Consider the following 26,169-nt stretch of genomic DNA (forward strand, 5'->3'; position numbering starts at 1 on the left):
ATGGGAGGAAGGGGGCTGGGAGCCTTCACTGAGTGCTCCTTCTAAAGCACAGGGAGGCAGCTCAGGCCTTCCCTCAGGCCTCTGCACTCTCTACTACCCTTAAGTTTGGGACTCCTCCAAGCCAATAACCCCATTACCATCCCCCACCTCCCTCCTAAACAGAGACCTGTGCTGTCAACAATGGGGGCTGTGACAGTAAGTGCCACGATGCAGCGACGGGTGTCCACTGCAGCTGCCCTGTGGGCTTCATGCTGCAGCCAGACAGGAAGACATGCAAAGGTAAGGGCTCTCAGAGGACCAGAGCATAGGGGTGAGGGGGCTGAGGCTGGGATCAGAGATCTAGTACCTATTATAGGACCTCCTCAACCCCCTGGAGGCTATCCTGATTAGAAAGATCTGGGAGCATGGCTAAGGCTTGTCTCTTGTCCACCTTTCCCAGTTTAGTTCAAGGGGCACAAAAGTCCAGCCAGTCCTTTAGTGCCCGCTGCCCACACCCTACCTTGTTTTCCTTACTCTCATTTCTATCCCGCTCTGGGTCCCTAGCCCTCTTGGTTAATGAACATGTTATTCTCATTTGTCCCTGGGTCTAGAAGGATATTTGAGCCCTGGCTATGTGTGTACAAGGTCACAGATGTGTTCCATAACCTTCATAACCCACATTCCCCAGACCTTCCCACTGGGAAGGCTATACTGGTCAGAGGGAGAATAGGGTAGCAGTGGAAGCACTGAGGCTGGAGACTGGTTACCTGGGTTCAGATCCCAGCTCTGCAATCCTGGGCAAGTTACTTAGTGTCTTTGTGCCTCAGTTCCACTATAATAATGGCACTTGTTGTAAGGATTAGATCAGTTATATAAAGATTATATATTAAGTACTTAGAACAGTACCTGACAAATGATAGTTATCATTATGGTATAATTTCCCATGTTGTCCATCCTATTTCCCCTCCTTTTAATTAGCCAGGTCTGGGAGAAAGGTGGAGTGGGGAGGAAAAAGGAAGAGTAGCCATACTGAAAATAATGATTCATCAGGTCTGTGTCCCCTGGTCACAAGGAGGACTGGAAAGAGGACTGAGCTCCTTCTTTGTGTCTTTTGGCCCAACAGCTGGCAGAAAGGATGGGGAGACGGGGAGGGCTGGGGCAGCAGGTCAGACAGCTAGAGTTGAGAGGTTTCCTGCTGGGAAGGACTGTTGACAGGTATGCTAAGAGTGAAGTGGAAGACTGCCCTCTCTGCCCCCTCCCCCAAGTAAGGGTGAATAGCCTGGGTCCTGTCTGCCACCAGCTTGGGGAACTTGACCTCAGGAAGGAAGCTGCTCACTGCCCGCCCCCCCCCCCCTTCCCTTCCTAGTGCTGAAAGCCGCCTCAGGCCTGAGCCTCTCCAGACCTCCCAGTCCAGCCCCCTGCCTGGCCCCTGCCCCTCCCCCATCAGCTACCCAGCCTCACTGGCTCTCCTGGAGGTCCTCCTGCCGGCTCTCTCCTAGCTCCTCCTCTCTGAGGGGCTCACTTTTGAATCTCCACCTCTCTGTGCCCCCCCCCCCCACCATTGCCCTGTTGCCCACTGCCCCGGGCTCTTATGCTAGGCAGGGGTCAGGGACAGGGAAAATATAAGCCTTATCCACCAGCCTTTTGTGGAAGTGCCATCCACACAGAGTGAGGGGCAGAAACTAGCCCTGTAGTTCAAATGCCATCCTGCTTCCTACTCCAGGCAGTCCTTGAAGGCCTGACTCTGCTTCCTATCTGTCCCCTTCTGGGAGGGCTCATTTCCAGGAAAGAAACTGGTCCTAATGGCCACAGATTCCATGAGCAGGGAAGAAACAGACCAGAGAGTGAGAGAGGAGTCAGAAGGGCAGGCCCAGAGCTCTGCTTGATTTTCTCAGTCTCTGTGAGGGAGGGAGGGATGTTGTCTCCTTATCTGTCCCCAGCCTGTGGTATCACCTTTGGTTCTCTCTACTTTGTCCTGCCTTCCCAGACATAGATGAGTGCCGCTTGAACAACGGGGGCTGTGACCACATTTGCCGCAACACAGTGGGCAGCTTTGAATGCAGCTGCAAGAAGGGCTATAAGCTTCTCATCAATGAGAGGAACTGCCAGGGTGAGCAGACTTGGGCCAAGGGGAAAGCCTTAGGAGAGGTTCTGGGGCTAGGAGAGCTTCAAGGAGGCCAGAGGGCCAGAGTCTGAGGAAGTCAATAGACACTGTGGAGAGCCTCCACGGGCAGTGTCATGCTGCAAATTAGCAAATGTACCCCTTGCTCTTGATGACCAACTCTACCTTGCTTTTGGCAAGGAGGGATGGATTTCACTGCACTTCAAATCCTTGGCAGGATCCAACCTGCCTAACCACATGTGGTGACCCTGATCCACAGACCAGATCTCACAGTTCCTGACTCCAAAGACTACAAGTAGAGGGGGCACAGGGGATGGGTAGGCATTGCTAAATCACTGATCTTAGGGCTGGGCCATGAGGGAGGGCCAAGGCCCCTCGTTTGGGTCCTTCACCTGAGCAAGGGGCTGCAGGGTCAAATGCCCCAAGACAGATTCAGTGGCTTGAATCCTTATTCTTCCAGATATAGACGAGTGTTCCTTTGATCGAACCTGTGACCACATATGTGTCAACACACCAGGAAGTTTCCAGTGCCTCTGCCATCATGGCTACCTGCTATATGGTGTCACCCACTGTGGGGGTAAGCCAGCAAGTTTAGACCCTCAGCCACCTGTCCCCTCTCACCTCCACACCCTTCAGTTGAATGAGTTCCTGATTTGGCTCGTTGGCTCTGGGCAATCCCCAGGTGCATGTGCCATGTCTGCATCCATCATGATAAATGGGAGAAATTAAGACAACCGGGAGACTAGGAGATCAGGGAACAGCATCCTACCTCCAAAATTTCTATCTCCCATCCCAACGCTGCTTCTTGACTCCCACTCCCATCCTGAACTCTCAAATACAGCCCCAGTGGCAGAAAGGAATGGCAGGGTTTACAAAGCTTGTCAGCTTGGCCGCTTCTCAATCGTTCTTTGGGGACAGAGATAAAGGAAGGAGATCCTAGGCTTGAGCTTTTCTCAAGCCAGTAATCATCTTGGAGTGCCTGGAACTCTCACCAAAGGTCCTCACTCACTGCCCACTCCCTGGCTCCTACTCCCCCACCATTGTTGGTGTCTCCCTCCTCCTTCCCCCAGATGTGGATGAGTGCAGCATCAACCGGGGAGGCTGCCGCTTTGGCTGCATCAACACTCCAGGCAGCTACCAGTGTACCTGCCCCGCAGGCCAGGGCCGGCTGCACTGGAATGGCAAAGATTGCACAGGTGGGCGGCACCCTCTGCTGGCCAGAGCTGGCACTACATTTTTGGGGGGTGGGAATTGGGGTCCTGGAAAGTGGGGAGTTCCATGCCAAGGAAGGGGTAAGGTAGTAGGGGAGTAGAATGTAGCCATTTGAGTTACTGACGTGAAGTTTCTGGTGACGAATCCCTTCATCAGTCTCTGTTTACAGTTACAGTTCTGCATGTAGCTAATGCTCTTCCCAAACCAGCCAAGTGTAGAGGGTGGGAGAGGAAGGCCCTCTCCTCCTCAGGTCTCTCTCCCCTTCCTAGAGCCGGTCAAATGTCAGAGCAGTCCTGGTGCCTCGAAAGCCATGCTCAGCTGCAACCGGTCTGGCAAGAAGGACACCTGTGCCCTGACCTGCCCCTCCCGGGCCCGGTTTTTGCCAGGTACATAGAGGTGGTTGCTGTAGGGCTGGCAGGGAGGAAAGGCTGGCTGTTCAGGTAGCTCTCCTGCTTCCCTTGCATTACTCCAACCAGTAGGCGTTGGGGGCGGGCAGCTCAGAGCTGTGACAGCCCCCTTCTCTCAGAGTCTGAGAATGGCTTCACGGTGAGCTGTGGCACCCCCAGCCCCAGGGCCACTCCAGCCCGAGCTGGCCACACCGGGAACAGCACAAACTCCAACCACTGCCATGGTGAGCACCAGCCCAGAGGCCTTGTTCCCACCTTATTCTCTTGCTTATTAACCCCGATTTCTCCTCATTAATTCTCCTGGTCTTACTTTTTCCTGGATCCCCTTCCCTGCTCTGTCATTCTCCAGCCCTTTTGCCTTGCTCCCTCTGCCCCTAACATCTGAGTCCCCTGGCTCTCATAATCCTTCTCCAGCCAAGCCCGTGGCTTATTGCCCAGCTTCTCAATACCCTCCACAGCAGTACCCACCCCCCTCGGCGCCCCCAGGCTGTGCTGAGCTTCTGCCATCCCTCTAGAGGCTGCAGTGCTGTCGGTTAAACAGCGGGCCTCCTTCAAGATCAAGGACGCCAAATGCCGTTTGCACCTGAGAAACAAAGGCAAAACGGAGGAGGCCAGCAGAATCCCGGGACCAGGTCTGGACTGGGGACCCCCCTCCAATGGGTTGTCTGGCCACCACACCCCTCCCCCACCCCTCAGCTCCTCTGCTTAGTGAGATCTCTAAAAACCCACTGGCATCCTGAACTCTGGACAGAGCAGAGGGAAGAAGCACTTGTAGGCATAGGGCCCAAGGAAGAAGTCCCAGGATATCCCTCCACCAAATAATAGGTATCCTACCTTAAAAGTGAACTGAGACAGTTGCGGAGATCTGGTGAGGTCTGCTTGGGCTAGGGTGGGAAAGTGAGAGCTGGGAGTGAGAGCCTTCTCTGTCCCCAGGGGGTGCCCCTGGGGTTGACAAGGCCTCTCCCCCAGGTGGTGCCCCCTGCTCTGACTGCCAGATCACCTTTATCCACCTCAAGTGTGACTCCTCTCGGAAGGGCAAGGGCCGGCGGGCCCGGACCCCTCCAGGCAAGGAAGTCACTCGGCTCACCCTGGAACTGGAGGCAGAGGTCAGAGCCGAAGAAACCACAGGTGGGACTGGGGGCACTGCAGGGAGGAGGGTGGAAAGCAAGGGGTCAGAGGTGGGGAAACCACAAGTCTCAGCAGCAAAGGGAAGGGGCAGAGCTTGTACTAAGGGCAGATCATGCCTAACACCAAGCCCAGGAGCCAGTCTCTCTTACCACCTCCCTCCTAGCTCCTAGCTTTGCTCCCTGCCCTCCTGCTCACAGCCACTTTCTCTTCCTTCCCTGACTCATACCATCATCTACCACCAGCTGGCTGTGGACTGCCTTGCCTCCGACAGCGAATGGAACGGCGGCTGAAAGGGTCCCTGAAGATGCTCAGAAAGTCCATCAACCAGGACCGCTTCCTGCTGCGCCTGGCAGGCCTTGATTATGAACTGGCCCACAAGCCGGGCCCAGGAGCTGGGGAGCGAGCTGAGCCAGCAGAGGCCTGTAGGCCCGGGCAGCACCGTGCTGGGGCTAAGTGTGGTAAGGGAGCTTGCTGGGGAGCGGGGGAGCAGGGGAACGGGGAAGGCCCAACTTGGGCCTGACTCAGAGAGCAGGACACTTTACGGCCTCAGTTGTACCTCAAATTGTGAGGCAGCCAAGACCCTCCTGCCTGTCATCATCCTCTCCCTGGTTGGGGAGAGGTCCCAGGTTGAAATCTAGAGGGATATCATGTCCAGAGGGGCCATCAACCCTCCTTTACATGGCATTGGCCCCTGATCTTCCCAAGCAGGATTCTGTCTATTCCCAGACGAAGAGATTCTCCTTGAATCTGGGGAAGCGGGAAGGGGAATCCCAGGCCTGGGTGGCGGGAAATAGGGGGGCGGGGTGGCTAGCACGGCCGACTCTCCCTCAGTCAGCTGCCCGCAGGGAACGTATTACCACGGCCAGACGGAGCAGTGTGTGCCATGCCCAGCGGGCACCTTCCAGGAGAGAGAAGGGCAGCTCTCCTGCGACCTTTGCCCTGGGAGTGATGCCCACGGGCCTCTCGGAGCCACCAACGTCACCACATGTGCAGGTGCCAGGGGAACAAACAATATAGAGTGGGGTAGGGTGGGCACTGGGACGCCCATGGGCATGGGATTTCCCAAGGGCAGGCCCAGGCTCCAGACCACTCTCCTAGTCAACATCCTGCTTGTGTGTCTCTGTCCCCTGAGACTGGGTGACCCCGTGGGGATGACCAGGACCATCCCCATCAGAGTTGGGCCCTTGATTCATTGCAGGTCAGTGCTCTCCTGGCCAATACTCCGTTGATGGGTTCAAGCCCTGCCAGCCATGTCCACGCGGCACGTACCAACCTGAAGCAGGACGGACCTTGTGCTTCCCTTGTGGTGGGGGCCTCACCACCAAGCATGAGGGGGCCATCTCCTTCCAAGACTGTGACACCAAAGGTGAATGGGCTACACACTGGGGGACTCCCCAACTTTAACTGCTTACAAAAAAAACTCTCCAAGTCCTCAGAGTAGACCTGAGTATGCTGGCACACCATCTTCCCCAAACTAGGAAAGGCCCAGCTGCCTGACCAACCAGACCATCCTGCTCATAGGACACATCCTGACCCTCCACCAGTCCCAAGTCTGGGAATTAGGGAATAAATAACAGTGTCACTTACCCCTCTGCTTCGGAGAACTGGTGGCACATTCCCCTCAATACTACCAATGAGTTTCTAGAAGTTTGGCACTACAGTCAGTGCCTGAAAGAAAAGGATTGGCATGGTAGCCAACCACTCTGTAAGTCTGTTTTTCCCTAGGCTTCAATTCTGGCGTGACAAAGAAAGGTTGGGACTCGGAAGGAACTTTGGTGTCTTCAGTCTCCTGTGTCCTGCTCATCCCGTGCCCCAGAACTCCCACTTGCCTACCATCTTAACGCTTACCTTTCCCCCTTGCCTGCAGTCCAGTGCTCCCCTGGTCACTACTACAACACCACCATCCATCGCTGTATCCGCTGTGCTATGGGCTCCTATCAGCCTGACTTCCGTCAGAACTTCTGCACCCGCTGTCCAGGAAATACAAGCACTGACTTTGACGGCTCCACCAGTGTGGCCCAGTGCAAGAGTACGTGGCAGGCCAAGCTGTGGAAAAAAGGGCAGAGAGGTCTGGGAACAGTGGGCATGGGAAGAGGTGGGGGGTGGGGCAAGTAAACCAACAGGGAGCAAGGCTAGGGAGTGGATGGGCAGGAAAGCCCCACCCTCCATCTCTCCCATCCCACTCAATCTTAAGACCACTTGCTGGGCTGGGCCCCATGGCACCCTCTCCCTGGAGATAGGTGATGGGGAGACAGAGAGAGGTGAAGTGAGATGAGAAGGTACTAAAAGGACAGGAAGGAAGGTGGACCCAGAACTTGAAGATGATGAAACAGAAGGCAGTTGCCTACAGTGTCTGGTTTCCACTTCAAAATCCTTCAACATCCCTAACCCATTCCCCCACTGACTTCCCTTCTCTTTCTTGCTCTGTCCATCTGGGCTTGGTTACAGATCGCCAGTGTGGTGGGGAGCTGGGTGAGTTCACTGGCTATATCGAGTCCCCCAACTACCCAGGCAACTACCCAGCTGGCGTGGAGTGCGTCTGGAACATCAACCCCCCACCCAAGCGCAAGATCCTTATCGTGGTACCCGAGATCTTCCTGCCATCTGAGGATGAGTGTGGGGACGTCCTCGTCATGAGAAAGAACTGTGGGTGGCTGCAGGGCTGGGCCAGGGAAGGGCAGTTCAAATCTGGTTGGGAGGGAGGGACAGAGAGAGGGAAAACTGGTACAGGAAGAACTAGGGCAGTGAGAAGGGAGGCGTTGGAAGTGGAGAAGCTAACAAAGGAGAACAGCAATGAATGTGCTCTGTGATTGGTGGAGAGCAGAGTTAAGAATGCCAGCATTGGGACTAGAACTCCAAAAGTGTTACATGTCTCACTTTCCTGTTCTAGCATTTTTGCCATTCCATTCATTTAAATGTCAAATTTCTTACACTCTGTGAGTGCCTGGATGTCAAAGAGGAGTTGTGGAACAAGTGGAGGGCAGTGGGAGGGGACCTGTGTACGTTGGGGAGTGGGGGAAGTACATGTATGGGGGAGAGTCTCTGTCAGCATGACTCCTTCCCCCACTCAGCCCTCCTCCAGGAGGGCTTGGGTAGCCTGCTCTGCTGTTTCCCTGACCTGCTGCTTGCCTTCCCAGCCTCCCCATCCTCCATTACCACCTATGAGACCTGCCAGACCTATGAGCGCCCCATTGCTTTCACGGCCCGCTCCAGGAAGCTCTGGATCAACTTCAAGACGAGCGAGGCCAACAGTGCTCGTGGCTTCCAGATCCCCTACGTCACCTATGATGGTGAGCAAGGGCACGAATGCCAGGGAGGTGGGTGAGAAAGGGGAGGCTCATGAGTCTTGAGGGCGCAGGGGGAGCAGGAATTGTTTCTACCCCTAAACCCCTCCTCTTGGTTGATTGTGCAGAGGACTATGAGCAGCTAGTAGAAGACATTGTTCGAGATGGCCGGCTCTATGCGTCTGAAAACCACCAGGAGATTTTAAAGGCAAGTGAATGTGCACAAGAAGAACAGCCAGCATTTAATAACCATATAAACAATGTGCAGGCAGTATGCTAAGTGCTTACATGAATATTCTCATTTGATATATACAACAGCTCTATGAAATAGGTACTTTCATCATTCCCACTTTACAGATAAGAAAACTGAGGCACAGAGAGTTGAGTTTGCCCAATGAGTTTGCCCATCTGACTGTACTATCTTACACTGTAGGGGAAGAGAAAGGGAAGATGAGGAGTGAAATGTCCCCTACTTGTTTCACCAAGAAATACAGGGAAAATGAGGTATAGAAAGATACTTCTGCTTAAGTACCTTCCTTCCCTTCCTCTTTCCTCAGTTCCCACAGAAAAGGAGCAGATCTAGCATAGGGTTTCTCAGAGTCCATTCAATACGATCTGTCTTAAAGGAAAAGAAATGTTACCAACACTGAAGAATGAACTAAACACCTGGTCTGTGGATCCCAGTTTGAGAAAATCATACTTAGGAAACTACAGTCCTAGCCACAGTATTACCCTTCATAAATGATCAATGCAAGGAAAAGTTTTATCTTTATGATTAATAAGATCATTTTTATACTATCCTCAAAATAAGAGACACAATGACAAAAATTGCTTAGGACTTGCAGGCTACAAAGAAAAAAATTTCAGCAATGCTTTTCAAACATTTTTTAAAGCATCTGAACCCTTATTTCACATGTGCTGTGGAACTCCAATACATAAAGTAGTGGAGTTGTTTTGACTGAAGTTGGGATGAGAGGCTAGAAGCCCCACTTCTTATTTTAAAAATCAGAATACTAGCCTAGAAGCCAGAAGATCTGAGTCTCGGTGCACGGTGCCTGGCACCTAGGAGGCCCTCCACACATCGTGTTGCTGTTTTAGACAGAATGGTCAGGAAAGCCCTCTGAGAAAAGACCTGAATAAGGTAAAGGGCTACGCATTAGAAGATCAGGAAAGGAGCATGGGAGCAGTGTGGCATGCTCAAGAACCTTGAGAAGGCCAGTGTAGCTCAGCAGAGTACGAAAGTCAAAGCAGCATGGAGGACAAAGAGTGGGGTACAGATCATGTTCAGCCTATGGACCATGCAAGGGACTTGGCTTTACTGAGCGAAAACAGAAACCAGAGAAGTGTTTTGAACAGAAAGAGGATATGATCTAATTAAAAACCAAAAAGTCACTCTGGCTGCTGTAGGGGAGAACAGTCCGTAGAAGAACAAGGGTAGGTAGAAGCATGGAGACCAGTTAGGAGGCTGCTGCAGTAGTCCGAGTGAGAGAGAACATGGCTTGGACAGGGTGGTAGCTATGGAGACTGTGAGAAATGGTCAGACCCCAGATATATTTTGAAGGTGGAATAAACAGGATTTGCTGTGATTGTGGGCAAGAGAGAGGAGTTCAGGATGACTCCAAGGACTGGGACCTGAGCAATAGAAGGGTGGAGCTGCCAATGACTAGGTTATAGGATTCTACAGGAGGAACAGATGGTGGGGATGAAAATCCAGAGTTCTTTTCTGGGCATGCCTATTTAGCATCAAGAGGGGCTGCTTCTGAGTCGAGGCTGGTGTTCCTCTTTTCCACCCCCAATGCTGAGGCTGACATTACCACCTGCCATCCTCTGCAGGACAAGAAGCTCATCAAGGCCTTCTTCGAGGTGCTGGCCCACCCCCAGAACTACTTCAAGTATACAGAGAAACACAAGGAGATGCTGCCAAAATCCTTCATCAAGCTACTCCGCTCCAAAGTTTCCAGCTTCCTGAGGCCCTACAAATAGTGCCCATAGGCCCAAGACCCAGGTTTTAAAGCCCCCAGACTCCTTAGCCCTCAGAGCCAGCAGCCCCCACCCTCAGATGAGGAATTCTCTCCTCTCTTTCTTTTTGGAGAAAAAAAAAAAAATCACTATAGACCAAGCAGTCTCCCTTTCTGTATCTCTAGCTTCCTTTTCCTGTCTCTCTCTGCTTCTCTTTTTCTCCCTCTCTCTCTCTTCACTGCATTCCCTTTTTCTATATGCCCCCTGGAAAAGCCATTAAGTGCTGGCTCTATTCCCCCTGAGGGGTGAAAGAACAGTGTCCCCTTCCCAGCCACACTGCCCATTTTACCAGCTCACATCCCTGGCCCCATCAGCCTGTAAGGGTGATAGAAACCCTTGAAGGAAGTGGGTCGAGTAGGAAATGAGGAGGGGGAAGAAGAGCTTCTGCCATTATAGGGTTGTGCCTTGCTAGTCAGGAGCCAAAATGTCCCCTGGCTGTGCCCCCCGCCCAGGGTTCTGCCAAAGAAGCCTTTGACTTGTAGGCTTATTGCCAGCACGGTCCTCTGGGGCACATGGTCTGAGCCCTGGACTGCCCACACAGCTGGCTTTCTTGTCTATACAGCTCCTCTCCTTCTTCCCCCACATGTCTGCCTGATGTCCAATCCATGAGGGCTTACAAAAGGCCCAGACCACTGGGCTAGAGGACACCAGCTGACTGAGGAAAAGCAGCAGGCATTACCACGTTGAATGTGCCGCTGTCACTCCCCAAGAGAAAGACTATAGCTCTCTGCAGGACAGAAACCAGGTTTTAAAGCATTACCAAAAAATGAAGAAAAAAAAAAAAAGAAGAAAATGTATCATCTAAAGAACTAGCCTACAGAACAATTGGGAAGCCAGCCTCAAACACTAATCCCTTTTCTTACTTATCTTCCTGGCCCAGCCATCTCCTCACCCCTACCTAAGTGCTCCCTGGGGGAGCCCTACTCCCCTTGCTAAGTGTTGTCCTTAAAGAAACATGGCTGTGACCAGAAGCCAGCCTGGGTCTTGCCCCAGAGTTATCTTTCCCTGTAGCCCCAGATGGCTTGTGGGCTCCACCAAAGAGGACCCTGCTCTGCAGCCAGCCCAGAGCCACCTACCTCTGGCCCCAGGCTGTGGGCAGCAAGAGGAATGTGTGCACACTTGGCGAGCCTTCTGCCCACCCTGTCCACATCTAATAAGTGCAATCATTTTGAGTCTTCCTATGTTGTCTAGAGGGAGGGGTTTTTGTTTTCTGGTTTTGTTTTTTGTTTTTGTTTCTTTTTCCTCTATTAGAACAACCCTATTTATAGCTGCCCGAGAGAGAAGAGTGTATGTCTGAAGTGGAAGAAAAAAAGTTTTGAATCTCATGAACACCTTGAGTGCTGGAACATCTGTCTCTGCTCCCCCACCAGTGGCCATCCAGACCTCTCGAGCCCTCAGCTGGGGGAACTCAGAACTGTAGCTCAGAGACACCTGATGTGTAGGAGAGTAATTCTGGGGACTTGATGGAGCAGGAAGGAGTGGGACCTATGTTTGCTAAACCAATCCTGCCATCTCTATGCCTCTCTGGATTCAGCATGGACCTCATGATTGTAGAGGCCGATGAATTGGTCAGTGATTCTCTACTCCCAAGTAGGGAAAGCCTCCATCTTTTCCCTGCCTTCATCCTGTTTTCCTCGGTGTGCACAGGACAAACCCCCTGGGGATGGGCTGACTCAGGCCCCTGAGGCTAGAGACAAGCTATGGCTATGGGAACCAAGAATCGGACAGTTACCCAGGCATGAAATTTGCCTGACCTTAGCCACTCTGCCTACCTTACCTGTTTGCCATTCCCTCTCGGCGTTGACTTCAAGCCTAGCTTCCTCCATTACTGCTTTTCAAAAGGAAGAATCAAGTCCATGCCCAAGTCCACATCATGCACACATTCTCCCCTCATTCTGCTGCTGCCTATAAAATTATTTCCCATTTGCTCCTTTTAGTTCTCCCAAAGCTATTCAATCAAAGTAGTCCTATTCAATCAAAGGCTACCAATTAACTCCTAGGGTTCATTTGTAATTGACCGTCCAGGCTACTGCTCCTCCCAGGAGAGGCAACACTAAATAAAGAAGCCTACACCATCCCCTCACTACCTAATCAGTAGCATTCACCAGCCAAAGACAGCCTTAGGCAGTAGGTAACCAAAGTCCCAGATAGTTCCCCTGATATCCATTAGCCAATGCCATGGCTCTTAGGAGTGGAATATCTGGCTTCCTTTGTCTCTCTGAGTCAAAGAGTGCTCTGCAAAAGATACAAAATACCTACTTCCAAGCAAGAAAATGGTCATTTAATAGAAGTATCCACACTTCCCAGGAAATGCCATGAAAACTGCTTTAATCAGCTCTGACCATCTTAATTCTCCACCAGAAGCCAGGATAATTTTGATTCTCTCCCTACCATTTTGCATCTCTCTTAAAAAGTTAAACAGAGTAGTTCCCAATTTATGCCTTCAGGGTCTTGCTTCTTGCTCTCCTCCTTTCCTGTCATCCCATATATACACATAAACCTACTTCCTCCGATAATTTATTCCATGGTTTCTGGGAACTGCAAATGATTTCCACAGCATGGAAAGTATAGACCACTAGGCTTCTTAACTGATGTCAAGACAGATCCTGGTGAGCAGGGAATGACCTGCTAATGTCCACATTTAATTTAGGTCGTCCCACTTGGGGGTTAACCATCCAGGCAAAGCTGCTGCTGAACCTAGGAGGAAGCCAATCCTAGGGCATCAAACTACGGCTTAAGTGGACTGAATGAGGAGTCAACACTCAGGGATTCTCTAGACCTTTACAGGTCAGACAGAAAAAGAGGTTTTTACCAGTGTGGGGAAGGAAGAAGATGGTGTACGTGGGAACTTTCACGAACCAGTCCCGAGGCCTCTCTGCAGGACGGGGTGTTACAGGACTGCAGTACTGTGAGGCCTCATTTATCCTAGTACAAAACCTGCGCTGCTCTGGGTCTGGGAGTGGGAAGCCATTTCTGCAAGGGCTCTGAGCACCAAGTGATGCATATCAGAAAGGCACTTCAATCCTCAGCGATGCAGCAATCCCTTTTCACTTCTCTGCTTCCCTTTTTCCCGTATTAGGCCTGGTCCATTCCCTAAACGTGAGGGAACTCTCACAGTCAGAAGAGAACTGACCAAAGCCTGGACTTGAGCTGCCCTGCCCCAGAGCTATAAATCCCCAGAGGCAGACACTGCTCTGACTTCCCTAGGATTGAGTTAGTTTGAGGTAATGAAGGCTCAGATTTGTTGCTGCAAATTCAGGAATACAGTCATGGTCTCTGTCCCTAATGAAATTGTTTATATGTAAGAAGTATTCTCCATATTCATGTTTGAAGGGACTCTGTAGTGGATTGGATGGTCGTATATCAAAATGTCAGAAAACATTATAGAGCATTCAAACTTTTGTATTCGCTATTTAACCTCAATATAACAGGCTCAAACTAGGGGGAGGGAGACAGAGTATAACTGACCATAAGCAGAAAATAATGTTAACCTGCTTGGCTTCTTTCTAAAGCACAATAAAAGAAAAGTGGAAGCAAACAACACAAGGATATCTTTAAATCTGACCTGTCTCAAAGATCGCGCACCCTGCGCTTGGGCCATTATTTGGACTAGGAACCCTTTAAGAAGATATATGATTAGAGAGAATAGAACTTCCAGTTCTATTATCAGCTTATCTAGACAACACAAATTGTAGCAGTTTGGACAAACTGAAAACTTTATTCTTCTGTGTGAGTTAAACTGAAGTTTCAGAGAATAATCATTATCATGTGGGAGGCTTCTTTTTAATGCAAAAAAAAATCTCAAAATGTTGTATTTATATCTGCCTTCCACTGCTGCCAATATAGTAAGCATCTCCTACACAATCAACAATAAACAGTAAATGATGCAGTTCATAGAGTATTTTGCACTTGGGGAAAAAATGTATCTGAACTTGTAAAAAGAAATGTTTGGATTCTGTATTGTCTTTTTTTATTATTATTATTAAAATACTAAATAAAACTCCTCAGCCTGACATCTTTTCCTTTGTCTCCGTAGTTTATCCTAGAGCTGGAAAAAGGTTTGAGGAAACAAAGTGTCTTCTAGCTTCCAGATAGGACTTTTAAAATTTTTTCATGGGGTACCTAGGTGGCTCAGTCGGTTGAGCTTCTGACTCTTGATTTTAGCTTAGGTCATGATCTCCTAGTCGTGAGATCGAGCCCCTAGTTGGGCTCCGTGCTAAGCATGGAACCTGCTTGGCTTCCTCTCTTTTCCTGTCTGCCCCTTCCCAACTTGCATGCATGCACCCTCCCTCTCAAAATAAATAAATAAACTTAAAAAATTTTTTTTTTCATTTATCCATCTTATTCCTAATGATTTTGGAATCTGAAAAGGCTTGTCTCTCTATTTTTCAAGGCAGTAGACGATATTTAGGGTATTGTTTCTTCTCACTATAGTACATTTCCCCAAATCTAGCCAGGCCACAGGCTCCCTAATTAAGATGTCTTACCTCCAGCAAAATGCCAGCACTGAGTCACCCAAGGTTGTTCTTTTTATGCAGTACACTCTTGGCCACCAGAGAGAATTTTAAAATATCATTCAGCCATACCACCATTACCACTAGACCACAGGAATGTCCAATCTCTTACAAACAAACGGTACCATTTTCCAGGCTCAGAGAGGACAGATAAAACTTAATGGTTACAATTATATAATCTCCTGACATAAAATTTTACTGGATTTAATAGCTATATGATATAGCAATTTAAAAGGAACAAGGAAAAATCTACCTAATCAAATGTTGGGTTGGTCTACTAGAATCCCAAGCTTCCCCATGAGCACCTGTAAAGGATAGGTGCATTCACTTCACAATTATTGAGCTCCTATTATGTGCCATGCATCAGGTTATCATAGCTTGATAACAGTAGCCATGCTCAAGATCTGTACTCCTTGGGGCATCTGGGTGGCTCAGTGGGTTAAGTTTCTGACTCTTGATTTCGGCTCAGGTCATGATCTCATGGTTTGTGGGTTTGAGCCTCGTGATGGGCTCCATGAGGACAGCATGGAGCCTGCCTGGAATTCTCTCTCTGCCTCTCTCCCCTGCTTGCCCTCTTTCTCTTAAAAAACAAAACAAAACAAAACAAAACAAAACAAAACAAAACTGTACTCCTAGGATTCTGATTACAATTGATCTTTCCACATACATTTCCCAACAGGAGAGAGAATCCAGTCTACCTGGTGGCTAAGAGTATAAATTAATTCACTGGCATTCTATTTTATACATTAACTTCCTGTAAGTTTGATTTAGTGTGACAAAACATGATCACTTTTGTGGACTGATAAAATCATGTCTCTAGAACTGCAAAGCCAAGGACCAATACAGGGCCATTATGACTACATCAACTGGGGGCCATCCTCTCTGAATTCTTTCTGAACCCTCTTTTATTCCAAAAACACCAAGTCTTCCACCTTATTCCCATGACATTTATGATGATGTCCCAGATTAATGTATAATCAGAGCCAGTAGAGTATGGGTCTGACTATATCAAGCAGTCTTTAAAATGGGCACATAAAGACTTTCCAAGGAATGCTTTCCAAGGGTATGTGAAGACCTTCCAAGAGGTACTGGGCAAGAAAATCAATCTGAGGAGCATTTTAAGGTAATAAGTTTCCAGATCCTCAACTTTTTTTTGTTTTAATGTTTATTTATTTTTGAGAGAGACAGAGACAGAATGCCAGTGGGTTAGGGGCAGAGAGAGAGGGAGACACAGAATCCAAAGCACACTCCAGGCTCTGAACTGTTAGCACAGAGCTGGACGCTGGGCTCAAACCCACAAGCTGTGGGATCATGACCTGAGCTGAAGTCAGATGCTCAACCGACTGAGACACCGAGGTACCCCCCAGATCCTCAATTTGTATTAGAAATCTCCCCCTCCCCCCAACGAATCTGTTTGAGAACCAGCCCAGCTTACTTAATGCATACTCTCCATTCCACCCGCTCTTTCAGCATAGTCCTTACTTTACAAAAGAAAGGCATATCCCTCACCTACACTTAATCTCCATGCATGGTCCAGGATATAAGAACCTGGGCATTAGGAGGGAGGGATTCTTTTTTCAATCAATAATATTAAAACATTTCTATTACAACCAATCCTCTTATTTCATCTTATAAAATTTTACTATTTTCTACCTCCTACTAGCAAAACCAAATTGTTTGTTAGCTGTTCAAACCATTATTTCCTAGCCAATATACTTTTTTTTAATTAAATACATAATAGGAAATTTATCATGAAGTCTAAAAAATTTATTTGGAGTTATTTCTGATTTTTAAACATGATTCTTATTTAATTGTTCTCCAAAGCCAAACATCAGAATTCAGCACAAACACACACCCACTTCTGCCACAGGGACAACATACCTTCTGTCCTACTTCTTACTTATTAACTAGTGGATTTAGCTGCATATTATACAGCATTATTCCAAATTACATAATGAGAAACAGTACTATCCTGTTTTTACAGTTTTGTAATGTTAATATTAGCTCTATATAATTTTAATCATAACTGGTTTTTAATAATCTATTTTATAAGCTGTTAATTTATTTCCCAGTGATTTTTATAATATTCTTTAAAGTGAATATTAACGTATTTATTTGAACTGAAGAATAAAGGCAGACTTTTTCCTAACAGAAAGTCAGTCGGATTTGGCTGACTGGTTTGAAAGAAGACTGGCTTTGCTAATTCCACAAATGGCAGGTATTTTCCATATTGAAGTGAATCTGCACTTCAATATTTTAACTTTTTTTAACGTTTATTTATTTTTGAGAGACAGAGAGAGACAGAGAATAAGCAGGGGAGGAACAGAGAGAGAGGGAGACACAGAATCTGAAGCAGGCTCCAGGCTCTGAGCTGTCAGCACATAGCCCGACATGGGGCTTGAACCCACAAACTGTGAGATCGTGACCTGAGCCGAAGTCGGTTGCTTAACCGAATGAGCCACACAGGCGCCCCTGCACTTCAATATCTTAACAAAAAGATCCTGAAAACATGTTAATAATAAGATAAAAGAATTTTACCAAAATTGTGTCGGTAAGTAAAAGAGTGTGAAAATCAATCTCAGATTAACAAGGTGCCTCTGAGTGAGAAAGTAACAGGTAACTAATAGTAATTTTTACATGACTGAAACTGAAAACAAAACCTTTCTCAAGTTCAGTGGTTTCCAATTCTTTGCTTTTACTAAAATTAAAAGACTCTTTTTGATAGTACTTTAGAATAGTATTTGGTAATAGAACACTTTGTGATTATTGGCATGTAATTTAGAAGTAGTTCAAAGACTCAAGGAATATTACCGTAAAAAATCTCTTCCTTTCCCAATTACTACATGAACAAGGTTTCTCAATGCTTATGTCTATAAAAATAAAAAAATAGAGAACTGAGCAACAGTAGCACCTTATCTTCTTCTACCATTAGATAATACTCATCCATGAATACCTTAATTGAGAAACACCATATTTCTCATTAAGGGATGCATTATCTTTTTCTAAGTATTTATTTATTCATATAACTAATCTCTACATCCTATGTGGGGCTCGAACGCATGACCCTGAGATCAAGAGTCATAGGCTCTTCTGACTGAGCCAGCCAGGCGCCCCAAGGAATGCATTTTCAATAAAAATTGTACTTTTCAGGTTTCACAAGTTATAAATTTATGTAATATATTTATGTTGTTTAATAAACTGTGTACCAGTAATAGCTGTAATGACAATTCAATTCAAATGAGACTTTTTTTTTTAACAATTAAAGCCTATGGTCACAGCCAATAATCTTAAATTTATACTCATTCTTGTTGCAAAGAAGTGTGATAGTGATCAATAAGTCTTTAAAACACAAATATCCTGGGGTGCCTGGCTAGCTCAGTCGGTTAAGCATCTGACTCTTTATTTCAGCTCAAGTCATGATCTCACAATTTGTGAAATCAAACCCCACATCGGGCTTTCTGCATCTGTGCTGACAGCAAGACCCTGCTTAGGATTCTCTCCCTCTCTCTCTCTGCTCTTCCCCCATGCTTGCTCTCTCTCAAAATAAATAAATAAACTTAAAGAAAAAAACACATACAAATATAATTAGGATACAGTTCTGAATGGGAAGTGAATGGAATTAGAAGTTCAAGAAGAAAGGGAACCATATACAATTTCTGCTAAAGAACTTGTTCATATATTTTTAAATAGATGATGGCAGGCACCAAACATTTAGGGTATTTGGAGTCCACTGGATACACTTAAGAATTACATAATGGTTTTAGTTTAAAACATCAAAATTTATAATAAGTCAGAAATTATATCCTCTACAGGTACTTAAATTTGTGATGGAAAATTTAGATATCAACTTTTTTTTTTTTTTTAATGTTTTGTATTTGTTTTTAGAGACAGCATGTGAGCAGTGGAGGGGTGGGAGTAGGGAGGAGAAAGGATCCAAAGTGGGCTTCGTGCTGACAGCAAAGAGCCCGATGCGGGGCTCCCACCTTGTAAGGGTGGGACTCAAAGGCAAGCTGCTAGAAATGAGTTTCAATCCTCCACTCCAAAATATGTTCCTCACCAGTTTTCTGAGTATCTGAAATTACCCACCATCAGAATCTCATTACTTCAAAGTCACACACTGATTTCCCAGAGTTTTTGTTCATTGTATAATAATAGGAGAGGTGAGTAGCCAATCAGATTAGGATCTGCATGGATTGTGAGAAAAGACAAATGTATTTTTTATAACGGAAAAAGGTAGTTGGGGGACAAACTAGGACAACCTGAGTTCTATTCCCCGCTTTATTTCTAACCAGGAGTTTATGCTACAGGACACGCTATTTATTCTCTCTGTAGGTACGTAAAATAACTTGCCGAACTTCCACCAGAAAGGAACAGAAAGGGCATCACAGTGATCAGGTTGTTTATTTCTATACCAAGAGGCATATAAAGGCTAAATTATTAACTATAAGCATGGACCATCAATTGTCACTCAGTGCCCACTGAAACCGAGAACTCTGCTCCCAGTCCCACCTCTGGAGAGGCTGTGTCAAAGCAAATAAGATAGGGAAGAGGGATGCCTAAAATTGAAAAGTGAGCTTTCTGGTTAAGCTCCACAGGGGAGGAAAGAAACTGTCAGTGCCCTCAATGGCATCTTTAGCGCCCATAGACCCCAAACCCAGTACTTTGTAAATGTTTCTAGTTTACCGGAATACTTCCTTTGAAAAAAAATTTTTTTCTTAAGTTAAATTTTTTGGGGATGAGGGGAGGGAGGATACAAAAAAAAAAAAAAAAAAAAGCCACACAAGTTAAAGTCTAAAAGGACAGAGAGGGAAAAGTTTCTCACTTCATTCCTCCAGGCACCCAATTCCTCTCCTAAGAAGCAACCTTTACCAGTCCCTTATCTAACTCCTCTCAATTCCTTGTAATGTTTTACCAAAAGCTCACGCCCTTTGAATTTTCCCTTGGGTTTCTGCAAGTTCCCCGACCGTAGCCCCTCCCTCGTGGGAGGGGGGAAATGGCAAAAGGGCTTGGTTTCGTTCACCCCGGAGCAAGCCGACTAGGGGGGAATCGCTGGTTTTAAGCCTGAGGGTGGGGCTGACGGGGGAATGAGAGTGAGAGAACCCACGAGGACCGTCAGGGCGCCCTCCCTGGAGAGGCAAGTCCCTCACGGCTCCTCAGTGTCGTCCTTTTCATGAAGGAGCTAGTAATACCTGCAATTTGCTTCCTTCAGGGGGCTGGCTCGAAGATCCTAGGCAGTGCCTGCGGACTGCGCACACTAAAGCACTTCGGGGTTGGTAAGGCGCAGGAGGAAGCCCGGGGGCTCTGAGCCCCGAGAAGGTCCGCAGCCTCAGTGCAGGCAGCGGAACCCGCGGGAACAGCTCCCCTCATAACCTGACCCTCTTGTCCTCCCTGGCTCCTGAAGCGCCCTTCTAGCTCGCAGGCAGCCGACGAGACGGCGCGGAGCCCTCGGGGCCTCGGCCTCCTCCCCGCTCCCGCCACATGCCTCAGGTGCACGAGTCCCCCTGCGGGACAGGTGGCGGCTCCCCATTGCTATAGCGACGACCTGGCTCGCCAGCCGCGCCCAGGCCCTGACCGGGGCGTCGTGACGTCATCACGCCCTCCCCGGGCGCTCGGCCTCGCGGGCTGTGCGTCACCCGGCCGGGGGGCGGGGCGGGGATCTGAGGGGCACGGTTCAGAGCCCAGCCGCCTGGGCTCCAGGGCCCGGGAACCTGGATAAGTAGGACGGCTGCCGCGGCTGCAGGGGGTGCGGGGTGGAGCGTGCCCGGTATTTTCTATACGGGTTCCGGGGCCCGGTAGAGGCGTGCCGAGAGGAGAGGAAAGTGCGGCGGCCCTGGAACCTGGATATCGCGCGAGGCAAGCTGCGCGCGGGCGGGCGGGCTATGGCGCAGGCGGGTTGCGGGGCCGGCGCTGGTGGCAGGGCCCGGTGCATGGCGGTCTGTCGGCGGAGTCGCCCTCGGGGGCTGTCAGGTTGGTGGCTGCGGGAAGAGTGGGTCCACCGTGCCCAGGTGGGAGGCCGGGCGGGCGCAGGGCCCCGGGAAGGTCCCGAGCCCGGCGTGCCCACCTTCCTCCGGCCCTAGCCTAGCGTCCGGGCGGCTAGACGGCGACCTGACCCTTCCCCCACCCCGGGTCCCGTCCCCCATCCCTGCCCCTTCTTTCCGCCCTGCGACTCCTCCCCCAAGACTTCTAAACCCCACCCCGTCTCCCATCCCACTCCCGCCTCCACCTCTGTGACCCTACACCCCACCCACTGACCCTAAAACCTCACCTCAGTTCTTATTCATCGACTCTGCCAACCCAGGAATTTCCCCAGCACTTCCCGGGGACCCACCAACCCAGTGACTCCCTCAGTTCTAATCCAGTGACTCAAGATCCAAGACCCCCGTACCTCTCCTTGGTGACCCCCCCCCCCAACCTTCTCAGTAACCCCATCATTGGTCCGGTAACTCCCACGGTTCTACCCTGTGTTCGCCCACAAACTTGGTGAATCCCCTCAAACGTTGTTTTGTAACTCTTAAGCCCTACTCCAATAGTTTCCCACCCAGTCGTCATCTACATAACCTTCTACATCTGATAATCCCTTCTTTGCCCTGTAACCTCATGGTCTTCATTCCATGCTCCCGCTTCATCTTAAAATCACCCCCACTGACATCTCTCTCTCTCTCTCTCTCTGCACCCTCAGCCCCTCAATGTCAATCAACACATGACTTACAAGTGCCCCAGCACCATGCCAGTGCCCAGGAAGATGTAGACATGAATATGAAGTACTAGTAATGGTTGGAGGCATCAAAGAATTCTGGATTGAGTCTGTCTGGTCCCAGACTCAAGTCCCAGCTCTGCCACCGTTGTGTTTTGGAAACCTGGGAGAGGTCCCTGCCTCCCTCGGCCTCAGCCTCTCGTCTGTATTGTGATAAGGTTGGGTTAAATGATCTCAGAGTTTCCTTCCAGCTGTGAAATTCTACAGTTCTCAGTCAAGATGATATTTGTTTGCAATCATTTTTGTACCCTCCCTAGAAGTTTACTCTTGTAACCTCACCTCAGGTTCTACTTGCTTCATGAGCCTTATTCCCTCACTCCCTTGACCCTCTACACTCTTAATAGTCCATACCCATTTCCCTTGCTCAGGCCCCATCAGTTAACATGTTTGCAAAGCCAGGGGCATTGATGTGATAAGAAACCTGGTTCTAGTCTCTGGTTCTTCAGCTGTGGCACCTCAGGCATACCATTTAGCCTCTAAGAACCCTCAGCCTCAACCTCTGCTAAGGGAGGATAGTAGTCTTGCCTGAGATGGTGCATGCAAAGTACCTGGCACCATGCCTGGCCCATGGGAGCCCTTAAATCTAAGCTGAGAAGCTCTTACGGGTCTTACTCTGTCCTGGGTGATAGGGATTCAACAGACAATGAAGACAGGGCCCATACCTTAACATTACTTTTCTACCACCAAGCTCTTGGAATCCCCATTCTCTTCTCTCTGCTGTGGCCTTCTCCTCTTATTCTTTACACATCTTTAATTATGATTGGCCAAGCACCTACTGGGTGTCAGGCTTTGTATGTATAAATTAAACTTACCTTGCAACAACCCCAAGAAGTTGGTATTACTATATCCACCACCATTTCCAATTTCTCTTGGTTTGGTTTGGTTGTAAATAAAGAACCTGAGACAGATAAGTGGCAGAGCGAGTATTTGAACCCATGGTCTTCAAAACCCACTGGCTCCATTGACTTTCTTGCCCCCAAACCTGCACAGTTTTCCAGGTCACCCTGAGCCTCTTGTTCCTTATTTTCTAATGATTCCTAAGCCCAAGATCAGCTCATTCCGTGACCATCCGCCCCCTCCAAGGTCTCTATTATCCTTTGCCTCATGGCTTAGTGACTTCCTCAACCCATTGTTCATGACTTTGCACCCCATGTGCCTGGAGTCCCCTGCACCTTAATACCTCTTTTCACCTTTTGTCTAGATATCCTCTCACAGATCTCACTCACCCTAAGGGGTCTGCCACTTCAACGCACTCTCCCCCAAACCCTTTCATACTGTTAAGTCCCTTCCCCCCAGGAATTCATATACTCTAAAACCCGCTGGCCCAGTAGTCATATAATTCCCTATTTTCAGTCTCTTCTCAGTGTTCTAGCTGCCTCCTTTCTACCATCCACAGCTTGTCCTGTTACCCAAAGACTTCATCTAACTAGCCCTTTATCTAGTGACTTCCTTTACCTAGTTTCAATGAAATGAGCCCTTTCCATCCCAGCATGAACCCATCTTTCATAACCTATACATCCTCCCATTCTAAGGTCCCTCCTCTTCACGTTCTGTCCAGTATCCCCCTGAGATTCTGCCTCCTATATTCCCAGATCCCATGGCATCCTCCCCATTGTCATCAGTGATCTCCTTTACAAACCTTTTTTCTCTCCCTGCATCTTCCCCTTTTTCCTCTCCTTTACAAACCTTTTTCCTCTCCCTGAATCTTCCCCTTTTTCCTCTCCCTGCATCCCTGCCCCTTCTCACAGTACCTTTTTCCATCCTTCCTCTTCTTTTTCTCCCAGCTGTTCTCACTTCACCCATTTTGATAACACTGATTATAATGCAAACGGCCCTCTCATCCCAACTCCTCCTTTTCCATTCTTCTGTGCATCTAACTCCAGGGCTGCGTAAACGACCCTGCTACTCTGAGCTCTCCTTCCTTCTCACACAGCGCTGTGCAGCCAAACCTCACTGGTCCCTTTGGTTAGTCCAAAGAACTACACTCTTCTCTGGGAACTTCTGATTGTAGGTCACCACGATGACAGTCCTTTAGGTAGCAAGGAGAGAGAGAGAGATCTTGGAGACCCTTCTGAATTGATTTAGCCTCGTCTCCTGGACACACTCCCATGATCCTGTTCTGTTTCTGAAGTGGCTTGGTATATATGCCCTCAGGGTAGAATGCTTTGGAGTTGGTTTCTGCCTGCATTGAATTAGCCCCATTGTTTCCTCAGCTCTGGGAGGACTTTCAAGTGCCCTCCCACCGGAAGACTGGATGGTGAATAGCAAAATGTGACATTAAAGACCACATCCAAGAGTCTTTTCTGTAGGTCACCAAATTCCCAGGTCTTCTACAATATTCTTGTTGGCTATATAATAATACATAACAGCAGAGAGTACAACTAGAGTTAAGGAAAGGGTAAACCCTGGGGTCTACAAATGGATCTTTTTTTTAAGATTTATTTATTTTTGGGAGAGAGTGAGAGAGAGGGAAGGAGAACGCAAGCGGGGAGGGTCAGAGAGAGAGAGGGAGACAGAAGATCCAAAGCAGGCTCTGCACTGACAGAAGAGAGCTCAGCATGGGGCTCGAGCTCTGGAGCCAGGAGATCATGACCCGAGCCAAAGTCTGAGCCACCCAGGTGCTCCCAAATTGATTTTTAAAAATAAGCTTTTGCCTTAGGCTTGTTTAATCTTTCTTAGGGCACAGGACGTATTCTGCCATGGATCTTAGTTATTTGTGTACTCCTCAACCTACTCCCTGGCTCCACTATGATTTCCTTCAGAGTAGAGGCTGGGTTTTCTTTATCTAATATCATCTTAATCTAGTGTCTGTATTATGAGGTAGTCAGTAATACTGACTGGATTGAATGAACTCAGAAATTCTGCATCAGATACAAACAAGTAAAAACAGTTTGCGTCTATGTTCATTTTGTAGCCACAACAACCCCCCTCCCCAAATCCCTCTAGACGCATAATGGGCAAGTCCCTTGATTTAAACAGTCTGGAATTTAGACACTTCCTTTTTTAGTCATTGGTTGCAAAAGGGAATGGGTGTAAGTACTTGTTTTCGCTGTATGTTTGGTAAGACTAGAGAGATTGGTTGCCGCTGTTGATAGAATACAGTGGTTACAAGGCCAGGGTCTGTTATATACAGACCAGTTTTCAAGAAAACAGCAATGTGAAATTTTTACTGGGGGTTGCAAAGACAGTCCAGGAATAGGGGGAACCAGATTGGCAAAATGATGGTAATTGCTGAAGTTGTGGATTTGGGTTCGTGGGCTACATTACACTGTTCTTTCTAGTTTTGTGTATGTTTGAAATCCCTAATAAAAGTTGGAAAAAAAAAAAAAGCTAGTTGAGCAAGTGCAAATTTAGCACTGTTCCCTGGAAAACACCTCAACGCAAATGTTACTGAGTCAGTACTATTATCTAGGTTAAGTAGTATATTTAGTCTAACCTATCCCTGACCTTTTCTGTTTGTGAGATAGGACGCTAAAAACAAAAATCAGCACCCTGCAGAATCTTGTACTTGGTGGCGCGGGAATTGTAACATGCTGGCAACCAGCACCTATTGCCCTGGAAGTGAGAAGGTGAAGGGAGTGGGGGGAGGCGAACGGGAGACCAGAGCTCAACTAGGGTCTTCCATTTTTGGCCTAAGGCCTTTAGATTACTGGGACATCTTAAAGGTATGGATGTTCATTCATTCACTCATTCATTCATTATTCCACAAATGTTTGGTGACTCCCTGCTAGAGGCCTGGTACTTTTCTAGTACCTGGAGACAGAGCAGTGAATAAAACAAAGTTCCTGGACTTAAGAAGCTCACCTGTTGGGGACAGGCATACAAAAACAAATAACAAGTAAAATTTATGTTGAGAAAATTAAGCAGAGAAGGGAGAGAGTTCCTGGAGTCAGTGTTAAATTTTAAATAGGGTGGTCAAGGAAGTTCTCACTGAAAAGGTAACATTTGAGCCAAAAAGTTAAGAGGGTGAGCCAAGCATATATCTGGGGGAAACGTGTTCCAGTCAGAGGGAACAACAAGTGCAAAGGCCCCAGAGCAGGAGTATGCCTCATATACTCTACATTCGAGGAACAAGAAGGCCCAGCCAGTATGGCTGCAGTAGTGTAAGAGAGGGGAAACAGCAGGAGAGATGTGGGAGCGTGAGTGGATTGGTGGCAAGTCACATTAAGATTTTGTGCATTGTGAGAGGGAAGCCATTGGAAGGCTCTAAACAGATGAGTGATGTGATCTGACATCCAGGATCATTCTGGCTGCATTGCTGAGAGTGACCCATAGAATGCAAGAGTGGAAGGAGGGAAACTGGTTAGGAGGCTACTCCAAGAGTCCAGGCAAGAGAAGTTGGTGGCTTGCATCCAAAGTAAAGCAGTGGAAAAGTGAGAAGTGGTTGGATTCTGGCTGTGTGTGTGTGTGTGTGTGTGTGTGTGTGTGTGTGGAGAGAGAGAGAGGAGCCACCAGATTTGCTGATGGCTTAGATATGGCATGTAAAAGAAACAGAGAAGTTGAGGATGGCTCTCTCCTTTTTGGCCTGAGCAACTGAAGAATGGAGTTATCATTTAGTGAAATGGGGAAGCAGGAGGAGGGGTAGGTTGTGAGAAGGGATAGATAAGGAACTAACTTTTGAGTGTGTCAAGTTTCAGGTGCTTTTTGGGCATGGAGATGTTGCATAAGCCACTGGATACACAAGTTGTTAGACGTGAGTAAATTTCTGCTCTCCTGAGAACCGAAAGAACACTGTTGTTCCTGAGCAAGA

The 26,169-nt window shown here is 48.1% G+C and overlaps 2 protein-coding genes across 12 annotated transcripts in view; both read left to right on the forward strand.

Annotated features, from left to right (window-relative positions):
- The window catches only part of SCUBE3 (signal peptide, CUB domain and EGF like domain containing 3), a 34,725-nt gene extending 23,803 nt beyond the window's left edge, over positions 1-10,922 (forward strand). For 2 of the 8 annotated variants that reach the window (XM_043591235.1, XM_043591237.1), the window contains 16 exons: positions 163-279; positions 1,967-2,089; positions 2,562-2,678; positions 3,172-3,297; positions 3,583-3,699; positions 3,840-3,944; positions 4,236-4,352; positions 4,690-4,848; positions 5,091-5,306; positions 5,680-5,841; positions 6,047-6,214; positions 6,716-6,916; positions 7,297-7,494; positions 7,986-8,138; positions 8,261-8,340; positions 9,966-10,922. In XM_043591235.1, the coding sequence (XP_043447170.1) occupies positions 163-279; positions 1,967-2,089; positions 2,562-2,678; positions 3,172-3,297; positions 3,583-3,699; positions 3,840-3,944; positions 4,236-4,352; positions 4,690-4,848; positions 5,091-5,306; positions 5,680-5,841; positions 6,047-6,214; positions 6,716-6,916; positions 7,297-7,494; positions 7,986-8,138; positions 8,261-8,340; positions 9,966-10,115 (2,309 nt within the window). In that variant the 3' untranslated portion in view covers positions 10,116-10,922. The remainder of the gene's footprint in view (positions 1-162; positions 280-1,966; positions 2,090-2,561; positions 2,679-3,171; positions 3,298-3,582; positions 3,700-3,839; positions 3,945-4,235; positions 4,353-4,689; positions 4,849-5,090; positions 5,307-5,679; positions 5,842-6,046; positions 6,215-6,715; positions 6,917-7,296; positions 7,495-7,985; positions 8,139-8,260; positions 8,341-9,965) is intronic. The other 6 variants (XM_043591236.1, XM_043591238.1, XM_043591239.1 and 3 more) reach the window with 5 other exon arrangements.
- A 9,383-nt stretch (positions 10,923-20,305) lies between these two features.
- ZNF76 (zinc finger protein 76) overlaps positions 20,306-26,169 on the forward strand; it is a 33,121-nt gene continuing 27,257 nt past the window's right edge. The window contains exon 1 of one of the 4 annotated variants that reach the window (XM_043591245.1): positions 20,306-20,518. The gene's annotated coding sequence lies outside the window, so the exon portion shown is untranslated. Of the gene's footprint in view, positions 20,633-26,169 lie in introns of all 4 variants that reach the window. The other 3 variants (XM_043591244.1, XM_043591247.1, XM_043591248.1) reach the window with 3 other exon arrangements.

This window comes from Prionailurus bengalensis, chromosome B2 (assembly GCF_016509475.1).
Source record: "Prionailurus bengalensis isolate Pbe53 chromosome B2, Fcat_Pben_1.1_paternal_pri, whole genome shotgun sequence".
In the NCBI taxonomy this organism is placed as follows: domain Eukaryota; kingdom Metazoa; phylum Chordata; class Mammalia; order Carnivora; family Felidae; genus Prionailurus; species Prionailurus bengalensis.